Raw genomic sequence first — 24,519 nt, 5'->3', positions numbered from 1 at the left:
ATTTTAGTCCCCTAAAAAAAGTAAATTGACCTCAAAAAAATGCATTTCCACTTTCAAAAAAACACGACACCTTCCTTCTTCCATGAAAGTTGAATTTTATTTAAATTGCAGCCAATGAATTTTATAGTAATCTCGTTAGTTTAACTTATGCTGTTTGTTTAGCGAAAAAACCCAGACTGTTGACCCGCATGCCCGGCAATAATTCTTTTAAAAATGCGCGCCAATTTGTTTGAACCAATATTACAAAAATCAAATTAAAACAAAAAGGATAAGCATTCGCCTTAGGCCAATTTTAGAGAGAAAATTGTGTGGGTGTCTATTCGAATTACTGCCAGGCATGGCGTCATCGGGATACGCTTTATTTCTATTGGTATTTTGTATTTAAAGATAGACAGATCTGCAAACACTTAGTCACTAGGTAATGATGTCGGCTTAAAGTTTTCGTAGAGTTTTGATTTTGGTTTTCGAGTAGTTCGCTTGGTAGTTGAATGAAGGTAAAACATCGTGATATCCGCCGTTACGCTTCGCTTAATCCTAGCTATTCTGCACCATGATGCAATGTGTTTTACGTGTTTGTTTGGTTTAGCTAATTACGTTTTACCCATTTTTCCCGAAAGTAGTTTGCTCTTCAAATATTACATGTCGTGTCGAACTGTTCGCTTATAAGATACGTAATATGCCAGCTTATTCAAAGAAATCCTCGACACACAATTACCGATCTAACACATACGTAATAGTACAACAGTTTTATATGTAACGTTTACCTAGCTGCGGCTTTAACAATACGTTTAAATTTAATTTAAACTGGCTTCCACCGGTTCGATAAGTTATGGATCCTATATCAATATTACAGTTTAGTACGATGCTCAACAAATGTACGTAAGTCTAAAACGCGTACTGATCGCCGATCAGTGCGCCTATTAAATGTCTCTAGCTGGGCTATACATAATCGAGTACTCGCTTCAGTTATAACGATTCCAATGCCTTGGCTCCCACCTCCCACCTCCCAAATCCCAATCCTAAGTCAACATCCCCCTGTCGAAGCAGTGTGGAGAGAGACAGGGTCTAGCACCTAACATGGCTATGAGTTATACAGTTCACGTTAAGTCGGAAAACACATAAAAATTGGTAGTAGATTGCTCTATATGTCGACTATGCGGTAGGGGTGGCTTACAGCTAGCTATTTTGATTAGATACTTTGTGTTTGCTTGGTGGCATCTCTGCACAATTCAACTTCTCGCTTCTAAAAACAGTCTCCACTTGGCTCTATAAATTTAGCTATAACTAAGAGAATATATTTGCAGGGGTGTCAACATCAATTCAATCCGCTATTTACACTCTTAATGACTAATGGTTATGCAACTGCAACGTGATCCTTCGTCTCGGGACTCCTCCTCCGTCCTCTGGTATACAAGATGCGTTAGTCCCGCCTGGTTATAGCCGAAGAGGTTAGATCAACATCCGCTTGTCGGTTCAGCAGAAGCGTCTGCAAAAGTAGTGCAATTCATTAGTAAAGTGTGAATCGCTGCAAGGGCGCCAAAAACTTTCCGCATTCACGGAGAAAGTTCAAACTAAGCTGCATTTCTGCAAATTAATGTTACTTAATTTAACTTTCATGTTGCCTTTGGAAACGGAAATGAATGAATGGCAAAGATTCAACTGCTGCCACACGCAGATGGCGGTTCCTTCAGCGAATGCAAATGGTAACTATTCAAAACTTGTGCGCCTTTCTCTGTAGATAAAATCCCATTTCCCGATTGGGTTTCGGGTTAGGGCTTTCTCTGGTGGCGGGCTGGGGTGCTGGGGTGCTGGGCCCTGGGTAATGTGGCATAAATCTAATGCATTGACCAACATCGTTGCGTGCAGATGACAGGTCCGATAAAGGTCTGATAAAAGTTTCGCTGTTGGCCCAAAGTTCTTCTCCCGTTTCAAGCCCAAACAATGGTTTCAGTTCCTGTGAGGAGTCGCAGGACGCCACCACGAAACTCCTTCAGAGGCTGCAGCCGTGACCCCTCCGCCCACTCGAGCAATATCAATTTTGGGTCAGGTTTCGAGCTTCGTAAAATTGAAACTTGCCAGCCAGAGACAATAGCATAAAGAATGCAATTGCTTGTGCGTTGACTCGATTTGAAAAGGTTTCCAATGGCCGCCGGCCAAATTGACTAACACAATAACCATAACTGCTGTGCACAGGGAAAAATGTATGTCCTTTTTAATATAACGATATAAAATAAAGTCATAATAATAACAATAACAAATAACTTATTAACTTCCTAGCATTGAAACTGTATTTTATTAAAAAAGTTGCAAAATATAACTTAAAAGATAACAAATATCTAGGAAAACTTTTCCATTTTTGTAAAAAAAAAGTATTTTTATTACTTGAAAAAAAAAATCATACAATTAAATAAACAAAGAAGTCTTCACAGTATTGTCTTCTCCTTTTTGGGCATAGCAAAATCAATTTGTAGGGAGCGCCCAAGGCATTTTTATGATTCAAAATAAATAGTATGTTATGTGCTTTTCCTTGAGTGTACCCATACTGCCGGGTATCGGTTTCATCTAGAACCTCACCTTCGCCTCTTCGCATGCACTATCTAGAGCTTCCCGCTGCGGTAGTGGACTGGTCGGTGGCCGCCGAAGAGGATGCGCTTGAAGGCCTGGCGGAACTCCGGGCTGAAGATGGTGTAGATGACCTGCAAGGGGGAATATTTAATCAACAATGAAGGAAAAGTGGGATGCAGTTCCACGAAAAAAAGTCCTATATGGGCAGAACCAAACGTAATATAATACGATGTGATATTTGTGTCAAACACTATAAAGTTGGATAGGAAAACTTTAATGGCTGGACAGGAATGAAGACGTTACTTTACGGACTTTAAAAACTCACTTTTAATACCAACTTAGTAGTGCTGTTAAGACTTATTACCTTATTATAAAAAAAATTAAAAGGGGCTGTAGTTTAAGTATGTTTAGCACAATTTTAGTTAATAGAAGAAATGGTAGAAGTTTTGTTAGGTTTTGTATATAATATTTTAGAATATAACTTGTTAACTCATTTAGTGGAATGCTAAATGTCCATTAAAACAAAAAAGGGGATTGCCAAATTTCACTAGTTTTGTAATAAATAATATTATGGTTTAATCGTTTTTGATAATGTTTATCTAGATTTAATTTGGATACTCTATGATTTTATAATTCGGGACCCAAATAGCTATGTTAATATGTTAGCTCAGTTTTCAACATCTAGCATTCAATGTACTAAATAAAGTTGCCCTATTTGATCTATTTTCTTAAAGATAACTAGAAGAGAAAGCCCTTTGCCACTGCTATAAATATGCATGGCAACTTCCCATAACCGCCTGCAGAATTTTTCATAAACACGCGGGCATTTAATATTCCATTTACCGGATTGAGGGTGGAGTTGAAGTAGCCCAGCCAGAGGAAGAGCGAGGCCACGCTGTCGCTGATCTGGCAGGCGGCGCAGAGGGGCATGGTCAGGGCCATGACGAAGAAGGGCAGCCAGCAGACGACGAAGGCGCCGGTGATGATGGCCAGCGTCTTGGCCGCCTTGCGCTCCCGCTTGGCCTCCAGCGTCTCCTTGCGCTTGTTCACCTTCTGCATGGGATTGGCGATGCTCGACAGCTGCTGCTGCTGCTGCAGCGGGGGCGGCTGCTGGCGGGGGCGTGGCTCGGGGGTGGAGGGCGACTCGGCGGCGGTGCCGCACAGCGGATGCGACTGGTTGCAGCTCGTCAGCGTGCTGGTTTTGGCCGTCATCGGTCCGGCGGCTGGGGCTGCCGGTCCCTGGGAGGTCGGTGTTTGTGGCGATAGCGCCGATATCGACGTAATTGTGGTGGCATTCGACGTGCTGGCCCCGCCTCCGCCGGATTTCGTTGATTTCTGCAGCTGCTGCACTTGTTCGAGCTGCTGCTGCAACTGCGGATCCTCCAGGACCTCCACCCCGTTGGCCTTGCACTGGTCCTCGGCCACGGCCGCCGGCGTTGCTGATGTTGCGGTTGCGGGCTGCGGCAAATCCTGCTCCTGGTCGCCGTGCTCCAACCGATCCCCGTGCGCCTCCTGCTGCTGCTGCTCCTCCCCCTCTGGTCTGGCCATCGGGCCATCCTCCCCCTTGCCCGATGTGGCCGCCCCGTTGACAGCGGCCGAGGACTTGGCGGTGGACTTGCCCTGCTGCTTGGCCAGGGCAACCAGGTGGGACACGGTGGCTATCTGGCTGCCAGAGGTGCTGGGCGCCTGCAATGGAATTGGGAAGTCGGTGGGGAGTTAGTTTGTGTGTAGGCTAATTAAATTTGGTAGTCAGTTCAAAGTACACACAAAAAAATGATTTTTGCTTACATTTTTTCGTATATAAAATGCAAGAAATATAAACTAATACAAAAGGTTAAAAAAATATTATTTCATTGTTAAAAAAGAATAATTAATTAAAGACTAAATATTTTTTGTTTTTTCTGGCTTGTAATTAGAAATATCCGTATATTGACAATTTTTTAAATTAAAATAATAATGACCCTTTTATTTTAATAATTGCTTTCTTAAATACTTAAAGCATTTTTGTTTTTAAAAAAGCTTAACCTTCTTGCCTATTTAGAGAGCGCAATTCAGATATAGATAGGTACAATACATAAAGTTTCACAATTTTTGACCGCGCAATGAAGTTCCATGCGCTAAATTAGCATTTTAAATCAGTGCCCGCATTGCATTCATAAATTTATTTAGTGCTCATCAAATTTCATGGCTCTGGGGCCATAAATTTCGGTAAATGAATAAAATCAGGGGGTAAATATTTACTTTCGTTAAGCTCGTTGCCCATTTTGGGGCCATGAGCCCGGGGCCCCTCCCCGTTTTTATCAGACCCCAGCCACTCGAACGGGCTGCTAGGCAATTTGCCGGATGTAACGTACATATTTGAGGAGCCGGTCCTGCTAACGGCTTGTCTAGCACTAAAATTCCCATAATCACCTGTAATTTGAGGCCGGCCGTAGGTGTGCGTCGGGCGGAAGTGGCCGCAAAGTGCTAAAATGAACTTTACGTGTGATAAATTGTGTCTACTTCGCAGCTGGCACCCTTGCTGACGATAACGATAATATTTAGGGATGTGAGAGCGACGTTGAGTGTCGCGATAGTTTCGATTGTTAGCTTCATCAATGTGCTTTTAATGCTTTCAAAGCAAAAAAAAGTAATTAAAAATAAAAAAGTAAAGTTGTTTTAATATGGTGTCTATTTTAATTTTAAATCAAATGAAATATGAGTATAATTTGAAATTACATTTTTTTTGCTGATACTCGATTATAAATATTTTTTCTGTGGGTAATTATACAGTTTTTATGCTTAGGTTGCTTCGGAAAAAGCAAAAAAAAAAATGAATTTATTGTTATTATTTTTTGACCATCACCATTGCTCTGGAAAATAAGCCTTGTTCAATTAATGTCTTGACCAAATGAATTTTATGACTGTGATGCTGCCATCAATTGTGAAGCATATTGTGTTTAGTATGTAATTTGTGTGCTGGGGAAGACATTTAAATTCAAAAAGAATAAACTGCTGTTTCGGGAACAATGGAATCATTGGATAAAATGCGGCACATAAGCTTAGTTCACATCGAATTCAATGGCCATTCGCCAATTGTGTGTAAACACAAAGTAAGAATAAGGAATCCTTGGCCGACATGTGTGCATATTAGGGTGGAGTTTCCTACAGTAAATTAAAAACTCTTTTTAAAAAGTCAATTTTAATCCAGCAAAGTTCTTTTCCATAAAATAAATATGCAAGTATGTTTTTAATTGTTAACGAGAGTTCATCAACAGTTACCCTAAAAAAAGTTGTTGGCTTAGCTAATTGTGTTTAGAATATTTAATTTATTAGAATTTTTCCGGCAGATTGCTTTTCAGTGTAGGTCCACCCTACTTTGCAATTGTGAGGTGACATTGTCATGGGCATTGTAACTGTGTGTTCGATCTGGTTCCTCCTGCAGTTCTTTTAATATGTTGCAAGGCAGCCAAGGAAAAATCAAATCAAAGCCCGAACAAATCAAAGCGAAGCCAAGTCAAATCATCAACAAAGCTTCCAATTGCCAAAGCAAAGAGCGTAGTTTAATTTACAGATACCGAACAATGGTGAACAATGGGAGACATGGACGAGATGAGAAATGGGGGATGGGGCTGCACATTGGAATTGGACTTTGCAATTTTGCACCTGCAGTGAAGGACAGCCATTGAAGCGAAAAAAAAGAGGTTTTAATTTTCACCATAGCTCTCAACCAGCTTCCGTAATTATGCGAAACGTAAGTATTCACAGATATTTTACTTTCATTTTGGGTTCATTTTTCCTATTTTTGGCTGCATTTTCGGTGGATTTTTTTGTTGGTCATATTTAACGCACACACAACTATAATAAATTTATATATTTGCTTTGGGTCATGCGTGCAAAAGTGTGTTTGTTTATTTATTTGGCCAGGGGGAAGGCGACCGAAAGAGAGAGGTGTGTGGAAGCCATTCCCAAGTAAATATTTAATCTCAGGTCCAAGATTTGGGGCGCGGGGAGGAGAAAGCGAAAGAAAGGGGAGTTATGTTGGCCAAGCGAATGGAAACGAAAGCTGTTAGCCATAAGCCATCAACATATTTTCCTCAATTACTCAAGCGTATTGAGTGCCTTGTTAGGCGGCCCAGAATCAGAATGGGAATCGCAATCGAAATCCACGGGTCAAGGAGTCAAAGGCCCCCAAAGGCCAACCTCCAAACCCCCCTCTCCAACTGACTTTTGGCTCCTGTTGCTGTTTTGTTTGAATACTCTTCGTTGGGCTGTAGCATTTTAGCAAGAGATTTGTGACAAAAATATAGGTAAATAAACATCATTTACTTAGGACCTATATATTAAAAATAAATGAATTCGTAAGTATTTTTTTTAGAGCACGTCTGATTATTTTAGATAATACAAGATTTCACTTGGAAAATGTAAGCAAAAAAAGAAAGTGATTTAAAAACACTAACAAAGACGTATAGCATTTATTTTAGGTCTGAAAGGTCAATGGGCTTAGTCCAAGAACCCAAATTTCTTTATTGCCTACTTTAAGAGTTATTTTTAAAAAATGATCTAACATTTTTAGAAAGACCATTTAAAAATTCGATCTCTGCATTAGTTACCTTCAATTTTATTGTTATTTGATTCTTTTATCTTTCCTTGCATACTTTTTAGCACCCTCTCGAGAGATTTTAAATATACATATCATCACAATCTTATTTTCATTTGAGGCTCTTATTTTTCACTGCATACTTTTCAGCGCCTTCTTGGGTGATCTTTAAATCATCTTCCCTGAAAGAGTATTCCTAGTGTCGACCTCCGCAGTTGTTTATCCCAATCTTATTTTCATTTGAGCCTGCCTTTCTCGCTTTCTGCCCTTTTGTCTCTGTCTCGCTTTTTGCATGCCAAGGAGGCGGTGGCGGAAAAGGAGGCGTATCCTTGTCACAGCTTATATTTGACTTTGCTATTACTTAACCGGCACGAACCTGGCGATTTCATCCTGGCCAAACGCCCCCGCCCCTGACCTTTGGCCAGTCGCCTTGACTTCACCACCTCGTTTCGACCAGTGCAAAGGTATTGGCCCGGCTTGTAGCAATGCAAACAAAACGTTCAGGCAATTTATTTGGGCTCTGCTCTTTTATGGCTTGCTTTCGCCCCTTCGCTTTAATGCGTGTTATTATTGAATGTGTGGCCCCGCTCGGATTATTTTTTAGCCATAAAATCGCTGGCCGAAAATTGAAGTACATAAAATGCGGCTAAATACAAATTTGGGTACGGGACATTGCCAGCTGCCCCCACCTTTGGCATTTCCCCCCAAATAAACCCAAAGCTTTGCCTGCATTTTATCGCTGACATTTTGGTCGAGTGGCGGATAATTTGCCTGGATTGTTTGGGCTTATCCCTCGGAGTGGTACTGGCTTTCTCATCCCAGCATTCAGGGCAACGGCTCCATTTGCAATTATCAAACTGCCATAAAATGTCTAATTGGTAAAGCATTAGGGAATTTATTACAAACGTTTAAAAATGATTAAGAAGCAATTTAACTTTATGTGTCTTAAATTTGGTTTGTATTATTAAATATTGTTAATTTTTGATATATGAAATACTTAAAAACCATTCTAACATTTTTTAAAATAGGTAAAAATTTTACCTTTTTGAAATCGTTTTTTCTTACAGAAGAACTCAGAAACTTCTTAGTTCAAGAGAAATATTCACAAAAAAACTGAAAGGGGGAATACTAAACCTGGGACTGCAATATTTCCAGCAGAAATATATATAATTCATCCATTCCCCAAGAAATATGTCTCTGGGAGACAAGGAAAAGGTTAATCGCACCCCGGCACCCCCTTGGATCATTATCAGGAAATGTTTCCCGTGGAATTCTCAAGTGCATATTGCTGCGACGACAGCCGGGCTAATGAGACATTAGCCGAGTGAAAAAAGGCTGGGGACGGCTGCCCGAGATGGGAAAGCCCAGTGAAAAGGTAGCCAAGAGGAAAAATCGTTTCCATCCCCCAAAGGTGAACGACGGCAGGGCAAACGGCCCACCGTAGTTGGAGTCGCATAATAAAGCGGGAAATGAGCTGAGTTCTGGTGGGTTTATTTTTGGTCAGCCTATGTGCCGGGCTATCTGTGGGCCTTTCATTAAAGTGTGCGTGTGCATTCGGGGCCCAGGAAGCAGGCCCAGATCGTTGGGCACATGTCAGGCGTTATGAAATTTGGCTTTAAGCCCAAAAATGCGCATTGTTTTCCCTGGCTCACTGGGAAAAAGTGTACGTAGCTGCTCGTCGTAAAAGAATTGTTTCTCTAAATTAAAATGGGAATTTTTGTTTAAATTGCAAACGAAAATACTCACTACTTATTTTTGTAATGCGACAAAAAAAGAAATTGACAGGGCATTTAAAAAATTTATTAAAATGTCAGAGTAATTCAGAAAAAGGACTGGTTTTTAAAAGACAGTCATTTCTACGATTTATACTTATAAGAAATATGTACGCTTTGGTTTTTTTTAATTTAAAAATTAAATAATGCAATTACTATTTATAACATTATGAACTTTTTATACATTTTGAAGTAATTCAAACAGAATATTAAAAAATGTATTAAATTATCATGCTTTGATTGTTCTTCAGTGCTGCTTTTATTAATTTAAAATATTAATTTCAGAAACTTAAGTTCATTTTATTAATGAATACAATTAAAAAAAGATATTTTTCCTATTCAATAAGGGAGTGTAGAAAGTTTGAATAAAATTATTTAAATTATTTTGTATTACTCCTCTTTTTTTATTGCCAAACTTTGCATCAGAAGAAATAAATGCTATGTTTTTATGTCTAGAAATATAGAACTTTTATGTTTATAGAAGGTGTTTTAAAAGGAAACAAAATGTACTTGTTAATATTCTCCTATTTATATTTTCTAATATTACTTCAAGTATTATAATAACTGTGCACTTACCTCGACTCCAGCTCGACTTTTGCTGTCCACATTCGAGCTGCTGAACTCGGTGTCCTCGACGGTGTTGACCGTGTTCGTTGAGTTGCCGTCGACGAGGCCCAGGGCCCTGCCCCCGGATCCGGCTCCAGAGACGCCTCCGGCACTTCCGCCCTTGGTCTTGGCCGTGGAGAATCGGCCCAGCCGTAGACGCAGTCGATTAAGCTTCGTATCTGCTGCCCCACCTCCGTCCGGCTGAAAAGATAGATAGAAATAAACATAGATGGTGGGTGGAGGGCCTCTAGTTGCGTCTGCATAGATTTTTCGCCTTTGACCCGTGTGCATGACTTCAAATTAAATTCATACTTCTTCGCACAGCATTAAAATGAATAACAAAAGAGCGGCGGCAAATTTACATTTTCGGCTTTTTGCGCCTTACGCTTCAATAAACCGCAATTTGTACGCATATCCGAAAAAGTTCCTGGACGAGCCGAAAAGATCCTATCCGATCCCCTTTTTTTGGCTTTTGCTCTCCTGTTACCATATGCATATGTAAGTGGGTTGCGTCCCGTAAATAAATTGTGTGTATTTGTTACAGTCACCCAAGAACATCTCCCAAAGTGCCCACTTCGCCTGACCGCCCGGCAGCTCAAAATAAATTTCACGTTTGACTGCTCCCAGCGCTTGACCTCTTTGATTTTTTCCCAGCCGCGTATCCTTTCTTTGCATCGGCAGTGTATTCAGTTCGTGGGGACAATGAACTTCGTCTTAGGGTTCAGTTTTTAAGAAAATTCGGATGGGTTCTATTTTTAGTTTTGTATTATTGGAGATGTGTGAATAAAGTATTTTGAAAATGGAAACGCCGAAAATATTAAATAATATAAAATACTATAACATACCAGTTACTCAGCTGAGGGTAGTGCGAGAGAGACGGAGATATGCATGCAGCAAATTAGCTGTTTTCGAGTTGGCACACTTTATTTTCTTGTAGCGTTTCAGTGGGGTTTCCGATTTAAACAATTTTTGGCATGCAGATGGGTATTCATATTAGGAACTAAATTCAATTTAAAACACAATTTGTAATATTCTAAATTTAAGAAACAGCATCATATTTTGAGAGCTTTATCATTTTTCAAAGTTTAGTATTACACAGTGTACCTGTAATTCGACCTCCTTGTTTTCTAAATATAACCCCTTTGTGTGCGTATTTTTGTCGCCTTCAATCCCACCAAATTAAAGTAATTGAGTAGTCCAACCCTTGGCCATCGGCCCGTCATCTCTGTCGCCCTCGGTTTGGTCTGGTGACCCTTCGGCAAGTCGATATTGCTTTAAATAAAAAAAATTATGCTGATTTTGCCTTCGTGTGCGGGAACTTCAACGACGGGCCAAAGGGTTCCCAGGGTTCGATGACGAACCAAGAATGGTGTGAATATTTGCACAAATAGTATTAAATGGGTTTACAGCATGGCCCAATGCGAGCGACCTTCATTTTGTGGGCCAAAAACTATGGGAAAATCGAGCAGCAAAGTCTCCGTCAAGTGTCTTGTGGGTTGCGAAAGTGGAAGGAGAAGGTCTGCGGGGCGAACGGTCAGATAGCTCATTAAATATTGAAGAGTTTAAGCTTAATTAGGCGCACGGAGAAAAGGCGGCAAGATGAGCTATCCCAGCGGGAGTTCCGAAGTCTGTCCGAAATTAATAAAAAACAGGCTTCGCTGTTGGTTAAAGCTTGGGCTGCAGCACGTATTAGATTTCAATTGAAGCCTTGAAGGCGCTTCTCATTGAATCTTCACCTAGATAAGCTCGAAGCGAAGGAGAAAAGCCATCATTGTCATGCCAGGAAAAACAGTGGCGGGGGAAGTTTCCTTTGGGAAAACTAAAGTATCTGCGCACTTGTGTGTGTTACTTACACACCAGAGCAAACATGGCCAGCACAGACACACGTGATTAGAGCGATAAGCGCTCTCTTTTCAACAGTTCAGCAATAACGATAAGGATGCGGCTACAACCTCGGCGCAATGTGAATTTTATGCAGATGTGCTGTCAGCCGACTGTTTTTCTGCTTCTGCTTCTGCCTCTGCCTCGGTGTATTTAAGCGTTTGCATAAACGATACACTCATTTCCTAGTCCTTAGCCATTTCTGGCACTTTAGCTAATTTATGTAAATTGTTTTCTTATTTAATTGTTTTTCTTGCCGAGACACATGTTCGGCCTGCGAAAAAGAAACGCTGGCGTATGTGCGTGTGCGAGTGCTCGTGTGTATTCAATAATGTGTTTTCATGCGATTTATGTTGGTCCTGAGTGTGACAAGAATGCTCTGGTATTAACTACACTGGGCAACAAAATTTATGGCTTCAGGAGGCCAGGGGTCCCGCTGGCAAGGCAGCTAGGCGAAAATTAAAATAAATCCGCCATAAACAACAGCAAAATCAAATGCAAACCGAGCCGCAACTGATATATAATAGGGAACGAATGTTTCTGTAGAATTAATTAAAATGGATGCTTAGATTTATTTTTAAATAAGAAAAACCAAAATAAACAAATAAACTTTTAAAGGCTTTAATAAAAATATATTATATTTAATGTTGATTTGATAAAATCCTGTGGTTGGTTAGAAAATGGTTTTTCTTCAGATTTATCTGCACTTTGCCTCTTGATACGAATGTGCTTGAGCTTTATAAGCATTTTGTATTTATATTCTATCATTTTATAATTTCATCTTTTATATAGTTTATAACTTTTTTGCAAGGGCTGCAAGCTTATATATTACATGTCTTGCTGTTGGGTTGTTTAAGTGTTTTCCCACTTTTGGACCCAGACACAAACACGTCTTCGTGCGTCGCAGATGGCGCGTTGGCCAAATATGCTTTTCACTCAGGCGATGTCCAGTCCTTGACTGTTTTGTCACATGTTTGGCTATGAAAATAGTGTCAATATCTGGAGCAATCAATTCGAGATGTTGTTGCAAATGTGTTTGTGATGATGGTGTGTTTGTGTTGCCCAGCCCTTGGGCATTTGGACGTTGCGAGCTCAGGCTGCGATGTTGGATTATTAATAACATTTGCTGACCGCTCGCCTGGACATAATGCCAATAGCTAAATTACAGATAATACCTGCTTCCCTTAATTGCCATTTGCCTTCCCTTCAATCAGTTAATTGCAAAATCATCGTGCATGTGCTTGTGACCGGCATAAAAATTACATTTCAATTAAAAATACAAACATCGAGTTGTGCTCGGGGCAAAATTAGTTTTGGCCAATGATATAAAGTTACATTTGTGAATTCGATTAGGCCGCTTTGGGCCATCGAATTATTTAGCAATTTGCCAATAAACATACCGAATGCAAATGCAATTAGCTCGAAATTTATGTCGGGTAAAGCCTTTTTTGGCGGCCTAAATCGAATGCATACCCTTGTCACAGAGCAGGAAAGCAATTTTCAATTTGAAAGCATTTAGTTATACAAAAGGACGAATAAAACCAATGAATAACAAGTCGCTGGTCTAATGCCCTTTTCAGGGGCTGGGAACTGCCTGGAAAGTCGGGAAATCTTTTCAATTCGATCGCATGGTCAACAGAACTGGTGTAAGGGATATATCAGATGTGTGTGCAGGGTAAATATATTCTAAAACCAACAAGCAAGGACAGGGAACCCGACTAGTGAGTGGCACTAAATGGATGTGGATGTGGATGTGGGTGGGGAACTGGGTGTGGGGACGGGGATCTCAGGGTGTGTGTGCTGTGGGTGTGCGGGTAAGTGTGTTGACATGTAACTAAAGCACGCATGTGAGGCTGGATTGGGCCGGACATCGGCGGAGGACATGGGTGCAGGACATCGGGGCAGGACACGGGTCGGGACAGGACATGTGTACGAATGGCAAATAGTGGACAACTTGCCTTGTTTGCTCATTGAATTTGTGATTCCAATGACTTTTTGCTTTAGTCAGTGCGATATGCACACACGTGGCTCTACACAGATGCGGTCAAAACAATAGAAAGGAGCCGGGTAACAATTAAAAACCAAACCCATCGAAAAATCTGTGTCGGAAACACTTATCTCTATTACTACTTTGACAGGTAAGAAAATAAAATTATCTTTTTTAAGTGCTTGAAAAGGACATAGTTGTTCGATTTCTCAAAGTCATGTCAACTTTTAACCTTCGGTTAAATAGCTTTTCGGGAGTATATATTATAAAAAATGGAAAAAATCATATTAAGAAAACTACTTGTCCTTCCGAACAATTTAACTGTATGCTAACTTTTTCTGACACCAAATAAATTATATTGTTAATGTTAATGTATTCCAAAAATCGAATCTTTTTCTGTCCAAAAACAACACTATTCTTCTGCCCAAAACTGTACACGAAAGCGCATGGTTGGTAAGTGGTTGCAAACATTTTTACGTCAAATGGTCATTTTCAATTTGGTAAGCACCAAGCTTACGCTGAGTAGCGTCCAGCCGGCAGGTCGAGTCAAGATTGAAGAGAAAATAAATAAAAAGCCTGGGCGAAAAAGTCAGTTGGAGGGTGAAAGTAGAGAGCAAACTCTGGATACCCTATTGCGTGTTAAAAGTTAAGCGAAATCAAGCAGAAGATTCTTTTGCAGCGAAAATTAGTTTTTAATTTCGTTGATAAACAACTTGGAACTTGTTGAAAATTCTTTCTTCGGAGCGAAAACAAATTACAATTTAGCCAGACTTGGCCCGAACACATCCTGTGCGTATTAGTTTGACCAGCTGGCGCATTAGGGCAGAAACTTCTGGCCAAAGGACTCCTACACACACTCTCGCCAGTCAGGACAAGCTGCCACTTATCGCTCAACTTTCGGCCAAGAAGGCTTTAATGTCCACGTGGCGAATGCTTAACTTAAGCCATGCTGGTCCCTGGTTTCTTGGCTTTTTTCCTCTTGGCCATAGCAATGTCCTGGGCAATGCATATTTCATCATTTGGGATGATACTGCCTAATTACGGGCCTCATTCCCCTTGGGTTTGACGGAGTGTGCTATGCATATTTAAATTGGACAGTACAATTTCGTAGGGCCAGGCCTCAAGTCATGTGCATGGAAATTCCAGAATGTTGCCTGCGGTTTGGCCTTTGACTGACCCTTGTGGCTTGGTCAAAATTGCGGCCTGAATGGGCGCGGTTCACTTCGATCGGGGGCATAATTGCATTGGCCAGGCTGTGGCTTTGCGCAGCGAACTTCGAAGGCATTGCAGGGCTCTGCTGCTGTTTATGTTTAGAATTACATGTTGTATAAAATTGATTGCAACAAATAATTGTATTCATAATTCTACTTCGATAAATGAAGCATTGAAAGTTAAAAGGACCAACCTCTCAAGGAATAGTTTCTACCTTGACTAAAGTATTTTCAGTTGGTTTTAAAAAAGTATATTTTACGAATGAAACTGAATTGTTAAAAACGAAATATTTAATAACTATTTAAAGTAACTATCAGCATACTTAAATATGCATTTAAAGTGCTTAAAACTTTTTCTGCCTTATATACTTCAAATAATGAAGCAATCAATTCTTTTTAAAGATTATTTATTATCCCGCAATTACTTATTTCATTTGAATTTTTATTCCAACCAATAAAAAGCTTGCCACCAAGGTAAAGTATCTAGTGGACGCATGCTATTAATACCGGTCAATTAAGGCTGCCAATCGATGGGGCTTAGTGAATATAAAGTCTGCACTTTACCTGATTATTATTGACCGCCGCTTCGACGGGTCGCGGTCGCCGCCGATGGATGCGTTTGCGGGCCGTTTGATAGATTTTCCAGTACAACGCCAGGATGACCATCAGTGGCACGTAAAATGTGCAACAGGTGGCAAATACCTGCAAGGACAAGGATGCGAGCGTGTGAGCAAGGCACACGCCTGAATGAACTTTTGGCTTTCCCACCTGATAGGAAACGTCCTGCGAGACCATGCACTTTTGCTGCTCGATGCGTTGCAGATAGTCCGGATCCTTCCAGCCGAACTGCGGAGCCAGGGAGACAATCACCGCCGCCGTCCAAACGCAGAAGATCATCATGAAAACCCGATTGCTGGTCCTTGAGTGGATATAGTCAATGTTGGTCACCGCCCAGTAGCTGAAAGGTTAAAAAAATAATTTAAATTATAAAATATTATAAAGAAACTACACTTAAATAAATTATAAACATATACGTAACGCTTATGAATTGATTTAAAGATGCAACTGCAGCTTGTCCTAAATCATTGGCACTCAAACATAAATCCTCAAATAACAAAATAAAATGTTGCATAAATCCAGGCGCTGCCAAGCATTGAGATACAAATGCGTATACACACAGATACAGGCGCGCAAACACTATTGCACAGACCCATATGGCAGGGCGACAAAGTAAAGAAACGTGTTCGATATTCAGTTTCCGTCTCACAGTTTTCCGTAGCGCTTTGCAACAACCTTTTTTGTTGGTTTTTCTATTTGCCGACCGGGCCAAAACATGTTTTATGCATGTGTGTGTGTGTGTGTGTGTGTATCTATGTGTGAGGCATTTTTAGAATTTCCATTTTTCGTAGCTGGGAAAAACAAGGTTGGTCTACTCATTGATGCTGTGGATACAAAGCCTTTTAAACTGAATCGTTAAGAGCGTCTTTAGGAACTCGCTGCTTAATGATAACTAAAATTCAGCTCACATTCTCTGGTGTTTGGCTTCACTTTTGGCCCAGTTAGTCCCAGTTTTCGTGACTCAAATTGGGTTAGTAGTGGCCATTATTGGTTGTGCTGGCTTGTCTCTGAGGTGAGGGCATTTCCCATTCGATTTAATCCCCCCAGGATTCTCCACAAGCCAGTTTCCCATTTGGTTTGGGTCGAACAACATTCCCAAACGAGTTTTAAAATGATACGTGGTCTGTTCGAGTATGGGAACACATATGAAACGGCTCCATAAGCAGAACCTTTCGCAGAGCGTTGTGTATGAAGTGGTCTTCCGGCTGATGATGTTGCCATTAAAGTGCTAATAGCCTTGGAAGCGAAGAATATTTATTTACACAGCAGCGAACGAGGGATTTTTGTAAAATAAATGAAATTCTGTTTAAGGCAAGATAAGCGAAAATGAGATAAAAAGATACAGACACAAAAAACAAGAACGGAAGCAAACCGTAAGCCCATTGCTAATTTTAAGGATTTCAAATGGGACTAGAATATTATAAGTACAAATAAATCAAAATCTTAATTTTAATAAGACAGTATTTTAATTTATCGTCTGAAATATATGGTTAAAATTGCTTGTACTTGTTTATAAAAAGGTTCTTTAACATGTTTATTTTGCGTAGAAGATGTTTCTTCTCATCTGCGTTGCGGCTTGTGCGAATTAACGCCAGGAAACCACAAAATTTGAAAAATTCTCCCATGCTCACAGGAAAAGGACCAGGCTTCCTTCATTTTCCGATGCCGAGCTCTGACCGCAGAGCTTTAAGTGGCAGCCAGAAACAACATCAGTGTCGGCCGGAGCCACGGCAAACACGTGTTTATGTATTAATTAAATGCAATTTGCATAAACAAATATTATTTTGCCCTGTCGTGAAGGCAGTGAGAGTCGCTTCGCTCGTGTGTGTGCGCTCGTGTAAGTTGAAATCAACAATTAAATGAGTTGACTGAGCACTCGAAATGGGCCATAGATGGCATCTATATATGTGGCAAGGGTAAACCGATGTGAAGTGCCCTCTCGGCCATAGAGCATAATTTAATTTGTCTACAATTGAGCACTCAAATGACAGCCTTATAAATATTTGTAAATGGCGCTGCGTGAAAGCAATTAAGTGCCACTTAATTGCGGGCATGTAGCACAAACTAAATCTGCATTAAATTTATTTTTATATTGAAGTATTGAAGTGTGGAAGCTGAATATATGCCGCTCTCTGTGTAATTACATCACTCTCTGGTGCTGAGTCCTCGCACATCACGCATACGCCATGTGTGTCGAGCAAATAATAAATAATAATGAATGATGACGACTGCTGATGGCCGATGACTTATGTCTGGCCGGAATCTGACTTTCCCGGGTGCTAGCCAATATATTCCGACTAGTCCTCTGTCTAGGACAACCAGCAGCCGGCCCACATCAGCCTCCTGCCCCAATTCATTAGCATAATATAATCGACTTCAAGTTGGCAATTTTGATTGACTGCTTAAAATTAATGGAATTTTGTGATTTCGCTGTCAGTGCTCCGCGTGAATATATAGGTAGTATGTTTTTATTTCCTTTTTCATCCCCACTTTTTTTTGTGCCCATGAAAAAGGCTTTTTGAAAAGAATCGCCATGCTGTGCATACGCAATGAAAAATCCATGCAAATTAATAGCGAAACCTAATAAAGTGTCTGTCATGCTTTTTGTCAACGTACTGCCGTGCCGCGATTTATACAGCCGCTACGAGCAGCGGATAATAATTCGTTATAGAGTGAAATATGCCCGCCGGCTCCGCAAGACGTTAAAATTCAATTGAAGTGAAGTCAATCAATTTGTGCGAGTATCTGACGACGTTCGTCGCCAACTTGAGTTTCAGTGATGAATTACAACAATTTATTTGTGAGCCCAACAATTTAAATGCGATTTTTCCATTATGCTTGTCTATGCCTAAGTGGTTGTTTTTTTTGGGGGGGCGGAGTGTGTGATAAATGTGCGGCACTCGAGTGTAACACTTTTTAATGCATTTAAAAATTGCGCGCCTAGCACACAAGAAAGTCATTACTCTTATGGCCACCCAAAGCGGGAAAATTGAAAATAAAATTTGTTAGGGGGAGGGAGTTTGGGTGGAAAGAAGGAGAATTTTTTTTGTATTTTTTCATACTTTCCACATTTTATTTAATGATAGAATGCATATTAATAATCTGTTACTAACACATGGAGCAAATATTATTTTTCATTTTTTTATTAACATAAAAAACGAGATGCTTATGAAAGGAGGATTTATATAGCTATCATCATCATTCCCTTTTAAAATTCCCAGAAGAGCGCTATGACAATTATTTTGCCAGCAGGCCGCAAACTCATTAATACAAATCCATTTAGAACAAAAGGCTGCGAACACGGCTGGCTTTTTAAGCTATCCATAATTAATTGAAATTTTATATATTGTCAAGTGGCGACAGTCAATATTTATCTACGCATCGGGTCGCTCGATGGGTTTTTTGCAATTCCCATTTCAATGCATATTTGATGCCTGTCGCCTGCTATTTGCGTTTTATGCTTTATGGCTTTATTTTTCCAACCTATAGAAAAGTGGGGATTTTTTTCAGCCTTTTATTGCCGATATCTCCCCGCAGCTAATCGATTGCATTACATTCGAAATCAGCTCAGTGTGGGGCAGGGAAAAAACAAAGACATAAACAAAAAGTTGATTTTATTCACCTGCGGCTGCCCCTTTTTGGTCGTCGATTTTCCGTGTTGTGAACAACGGAAAATGGTTGGGCTGATGGGTTTACGTGTGCCAGTAATAGTTTTGTTTTGTTCTTCGCCCTGCGGCATCTGTGCATGATTAAATTTCTGCAAAACTACTTGCTCCCGTTTTCCAGTTAACAATGGCTGGAGTACAACAATAGATAGGGATCTCATTTTCACTAGCATTATTCCGAAATCCATATGCCAAAAATCTCGAACGTGTTTACAGGAACTGGCAGTTATAGTTAAAGGTTACTGAACTTAAAAAAAGCCACCATGAGGTTTAAAAAGATAGTAGTGCTTAAAAATCATTTATAAAAGCGTGTATAGGTATGCAGTAAATCAGATTATTGTTTTCAGTTAGCCAACTTTTTTTCATTGCATACTTTTAGATACCTTTTTTAATTTCTGCTGCACAACTTATATTTAAATCGCTTTTTTTTAAGTAACCGTAAGTGTACATTTACTCATGAATAAATTTTCGAATTATCAGTTGCTTCATGTGGAAACTGCGATTAAGTATAGAATTTCTATTTTAAATAGTTCGGATGTCACACTTTAAAGCTATTTTTATTTGCTAAAAAAAAATGTCCATTGATTCTGAATGACATTAAAGTAATTTATTTACTGCGACCACTGGAGGTGTCAAATGTTTTTACTTCGCAGATTTCCCTGTCCACAAATACGCTTATTTCTCCCATTTATTGTACTTTCCTTGTTTCTTTGTTTTTCATAAGGATTATTGCCACTGGGCCTCGTTTTGTGGGAATATTTCTGGTGTCCCCGGGATTTCAATGCGTCTGTTACTGTGACAAGCGGCTGGCCCACAGCGAAATTCAATTTAAAACGTGCTTACGTGGCCAAGTTCCAAGGAAAATGGACAGGCGGCATTACCGCATTCCGCTCCTCGAGAGCTCTCTTGGGTCAACACAATTTAATATTGCAGGCCAAGGGGCGTGATGCTCCGTCTCCAGAATGAAATATTGAAATATATAACTTTATACACTTTTATATCTCTTTTCGTTTCCCGGCTTCTCGTTTGGGTCGGTTAATTTCCCATATAGTGCGACGAGAACAACGGGAACTTTTGGTTTATTCTTTTAATAAACGCAACAGGAATTATCCATAAAACATTGTGCTGGGCCACGCTAAAAGTTTTCTAGTTGCCGCACAGCTGGTGCAGGATGCGCCTTTTCTTGATTACAGGACCCTTTCTTCGGCCCAGAATGCGCACAATTGCGGGCGAAAAAGTGTGTCTAAGAAAAGGGATTATTTTAAAATTTGATCAGTGCAGATTAAGTAAAATCAACCTTGTCCCTAGGATTTTTTTTTGACATTTAAGAAATAAATTTACCTTGTAATTACAATTTTTCAATGTTAATTCTTTGTTTAATTTATTATAATCTCGAGAGGCTATTTAACCTATATGCTTTATTTTTCAATTGAAGACAACAGGTAATATGCTTAAAAAATTAAATAAATAAGTATACAATGTTTTATTTTGTGTATTATTTTTAATAACATTAAGTATTACACTGGATCTGATAAACCTAAACACTTTTAGCGTAGCCTTTGTTTTTTTTAAGATCACACAAATTATTTTATGTTTTACCATTCTTTGGGAATTTTCTATTTTCCTGACCTCCACTGTGTGGAGTGTGTGAGTTGCGTGCGAAACCTATGCGTGCCCCAAAGGGAGGGCAGCAATTGTAATTTACGACTCGAGCACACACACGCAGACAAAAGGCGATGGGCACATGAAAACTTATGCAAATTACAAGCAGAAAACAAAGGACGGGCAGAGTCTGCTGGCTGCTCCCCGAAAAAGAAATCCTGCCGCCTCCCAGCCCGCGAATCCCTGGGCCCCCAGCGCTTGCGGCGTGCATCCAAGTGTGCTGATTACTGTCTGGCTGCCCTGCTGCGCTTCCTGCGAGTCCTTATGCGTGTCTGCATTCGGGCTGTTTTTATATCTGTGTGTCTCTATTTGTCGTATTCGCATTTGCATTGACTTGGATGCATGCACTCGTCTCAGACCTCAATATGAATGCCCAAGGAATCATTGTTCCAGATTCGGAAGAACTTCCTCTTCGAACAAGGAAAGAGGTCCCAAAAAAAATTAAGTCACTTTATACATTACTTTAATAAGTTTTATCGTGATAATAAAATAACAAATAAGAAAGAATATCTGTCGGTGTTTTTAGACTTAGTAAGATGGGCAGTTTCTTGTAATTTATATCTAATATTTTAAATACAAAATAACGAGTACATTTATAAAATGTAAAGTTTGTTTCATCTTTATTTTCCTAGGCAATTTAATTAAATTTAATTATTTTTATTATTTTCAGCAACCAGAAGATCTAAAAGCTCAAGCTTTATTTTTAAAAGGAAGCTTTTGATTTATTTTAAATTACCTTTATACTTTTTACCTTAGAGCACAAATATATTTAAGTTGTTTAAGTCCTGAACTGCTCCAATAATAGCTCAAATGTTTTATTATACATGTGGGAATTATTTCCAAAAATAGTAAACAATTGAAATATTTAAAATTGAGGAACATTGAGGAACTTGATTTTGGGAAATTCAATTTCCAAACTACTCCATCAGTAGTTTGAATATTTCATTATTCACTTCGGAATTTATTTTTCCTGGTCAATTATATTTTATTAACTCAATAACATGTTATTCACATTATGCAACAATTTGCATAATTGCTTGGGTCATTTGGCTACGGGACTGGGGTTAAAAACTTCGCGAAACGGCCACTTAATTATATTTAATAGACCTAATCGTCGACGTCACTCGGACGTCGCCTGGATCCGGTTTGCATAATTATGCAGCAATTTGCATGTTGCATGCTGAATGTTGGCGGTGCCACAGGGAAGCACTGGCCTCCGAGGTCAGGAGGAACGTAGTCCCTAATTCGAAAACGATTTCCCAGGGCTCAATGCAAAGACAAAAGTCTTGACAAAGTGGATTTCCATGTTTCCTTCGGGGATCAGCGGGTGGGATTCAATGGAATTTCGTGTTCAAGGGGCAACAATGAATTAACCAGTTGGCTGGCTGGCTGGCTTCTTGGCCCGGTCCTCTTGGCTATTTGCCTTCGAGTTTCGCCTTGGCTGCGCCACGGTTCCGGCTTAGTCCTGCGGTTACGGCAAACTTTTCCCCCAAGAATCCGGGCAAGTTTTGTGCGGGAAAGGATCCAAAAAACCGACCATTAATCACATGGCCAGCACGGCAAACTCGGCTAAACTCAAAAATAAATACAAACGCTAACGCACACACTTACTTATGGCTTAATAAAAACCACAAACTTTCCAATGCAAGTGGCGAAAAGGAAGATCAAATGGCTTTCTGTTAGTTTTTCAAATGCATTTAGTCCTCGGTTGGCCTCTTAATTTAACTGGCAAATTTTAATTTATCTTCGGTCACGCCTTGGAACTCCTCCTGCCCTTTCCTTTCGCTCCTCCCTTATTTGATTTGATTTATTTGAAATTCAATTTACTCTTCGCTCTGATTAATCATCCCAGGGCAGCCATTATTTTGATTTATGCGCCGAAAGAAACAAAAACGGAGGGGCCAAACAACTTGGCCAAATTGAAATTACGCACTTTTTGGGTTAGCCGCACTGTGACAGTTATAGAATTGTAATTCATCTTGGCTGCGGTCGGCCGGACTGGGATGCGGTCTCTATACACATAACCCTCTCCATTTTGGTTTCGTGGTTTGCCGGTTTAAATGGAAATATTCATAAAATTGTCCAGCAGAAACACTGCGGTCTCTTGCAGTTTGTGCTCTAATTGCTTTGACATTTCATTTGGAAAGTTCTCTAGAACGGATGCAGAATCAATTAAATTGGGGAAATAGTTACTATGAATTTCGAATTCTCTTCGTCCCTTATTGGCAAATAATCTGTTGATATTTGGGCAGCCCCGCAAAAGCATGAAATCAAGTCTTTCATTCGGTTTTACTGTCTGGCTTGGGACAGTAATTAAGGCCTTCTCGAACGCACATGCCCACACTGGGCATTTGTGGCCCTGTGTTTGCTGGGAAATATTGATTTAGGCATTTTGTGATGTTGCCACTCAAATGCATAAATCATTAGAATTATGTCAAGCCCTTCTAATCGAGATTGAATAAGCCCCGTAATTTACACACTGACTGACTGCCGCACACACGCGCAGCACTTAAAGCCATTTCAGTTTGTTTGTTTTATGAACTTGACTCTGTTTGTGAGTTCATCGGGGACAAAGGGGGGAGGAGAGAGATATCCCAGCTTTAAATGTCACAAACACCTCATTCCGAATGTCGTTGTAACTATTACTTCCTTGAAACACAGATACACATTACTGCACAGGGAGAAAAAATTATAGTTAGACATTAAAGTTCTGTAGTAAAAAGGAGTGCTCCTTATATAAGTATCTTGTAAATGAATTAGGTTAAAGCTCTAAAAAATTAAGTTAAAAAGGTGTGTGTTTTATTTAATTAATATTCATATTATAAGAATCTTGTTAATAAATTTGGTTTAAGCTCTAAAAAATGTATGTTAAAAAGGTGGGTGTTTTATTTAATTAATATTCACATTTTAAATATTTATATTATCACACTGAATATTTTTTTTTTTACCATTTTAACACTGAATGTTTGTTCTGATTTTTTTCTTTTTTATTCATTTGTTTTTCTAGTTTTCTTATTGTTTTGTCTACGTTGACTGCTGTTGTACACTGTCAGTGTGCCAGTAGAGTCTGGGCAAAGCTATTCCCTATGACCACTTTTTGTTACCTTATATTTTTGAAAGTCTTTATATCCCTATATTTATAAAATCTCTGTCTGTATTTCCTTGTATGTGTTATCCTTTATATTAAATACAATTTTTTCCTCAGTGCTTGGGTTTATTTAAGTGTGGAAGGCATTAGAAGATAACGTAAATGTCTTAGTAACATATCCGGTTTTATTGCTCGGTTGCTTGGCTGTTTGTCTTGTTATTGCCCTGTCTGTTTGTTACTTTGTCTCATTAAACATTTGAAAAGAGACTCACACATTACACACATTAAACGTGCAAGGCAAATGAAGCGTAGTCGCTATATGTGCGTTAGTAACCTCTTCCACCCACCGCCCTGTGTGATCCAGGAAAACTAATTATACTGTTAAATGCGTTTGTTTAACAGCCAATTTAATTAAGGTTATGCTTTTGCCCTGGCCAAGCCCTAATCTGGCAGCTGAGCTTGTCCGACGACCGACCGCTACCGTTTTCCCAAAAATTGTTCCAACATTTGTGCAATTACAAAAGTTGCCCCCTGCCCACGCCCCTGCACACCGCACATGAAAGTTGCGGCCATGCGGTGGCAGGGGTTAAGGGATGGCGGCAAGGGGTTAAGGGGCTAAGAGGTCAGCGGTGGGCAGCATCCATTGCCTAAAACGCGACGCGACAGCATGAAAATTATGTAAAATAAGTACAATGTGCATTTGCACTTAGCCGAGCGTGCACAGTGGCAGCGAAAAGTTTTCTCATTTGCGCTAAGTGAATCAAAATATTAGCTTGAAAAATTCCACACAGGCAAGTTATTTGATATTAACCAAAATGCTAATAGCCGATTATAAAATGCAGTGCAAGTGTATAATGATGTTACCATTAATCATTTTTAAAATGG

The 24,519-nt window shown here is 39.8% G+C and overlaps 1 protein-coding gene across 2 annotated transcripts in view; it reads right to left on the bottom strand.

The window, feature by feature from the left end:
- Positions 1-102: 102 nt before the first annotated feature.
- LOC108030313 (5-hydroxytryptamine receptor 2A) overlaps positions 103-24,519 on the bottom strand; it is a 61,100-nt gene continuing 36,683 nt past the window's right edge. For both annotated transcript variants that reach the window (XM_044092221.2, XM_050887798.1), the window contains 6 exons: positions 15,370-15,559; positions 15,166-15,303; positions 9,493-9,723; positions 3,409-4,251; positions 2,575-2,696; positions 103-1,486 (listed from right to left, as the gene is read on the bottom strand). In XM_044092221.2, coding sequence (XP_043948156.1) covers positions 2,598-2,696; positions 3,409-4,251; positions 9,493-9,723; positions 15,166-15,303; positions 15,370-15,559 — 1,501 coding nt within the window. In that variant the 3' untranslated portion in view covers positions 103-1,486; positions 2,575-2,597. The remainder of the gene's footprint in view (positions 1,487-2,574; positions 2,697-3,408; positions 4,252-9,492; positions 9,724-15,165; positions 15,304-15,369; positions 15,560-24,519) is intronic.

The sequence above is a fragment of the Drosophila biarmipes genome, chromosome 2R, assembly GCF_025231255.1.
Source record: "Drosophila biarmipes strain raj3 chromosome 2R, RU_DBia_V1.1, whole genome shotgun sequence".
NCBI lineage: Eukaryota > Metazoa > Arthropoda > Insecta > Diptera > Drosophilidae > Drosophila > Drosophila biarmipes.
Note: the sequence above shows the minus strand (reverse complement) of the source record. Positions and strands in the feature narration are given on the sequence as shown.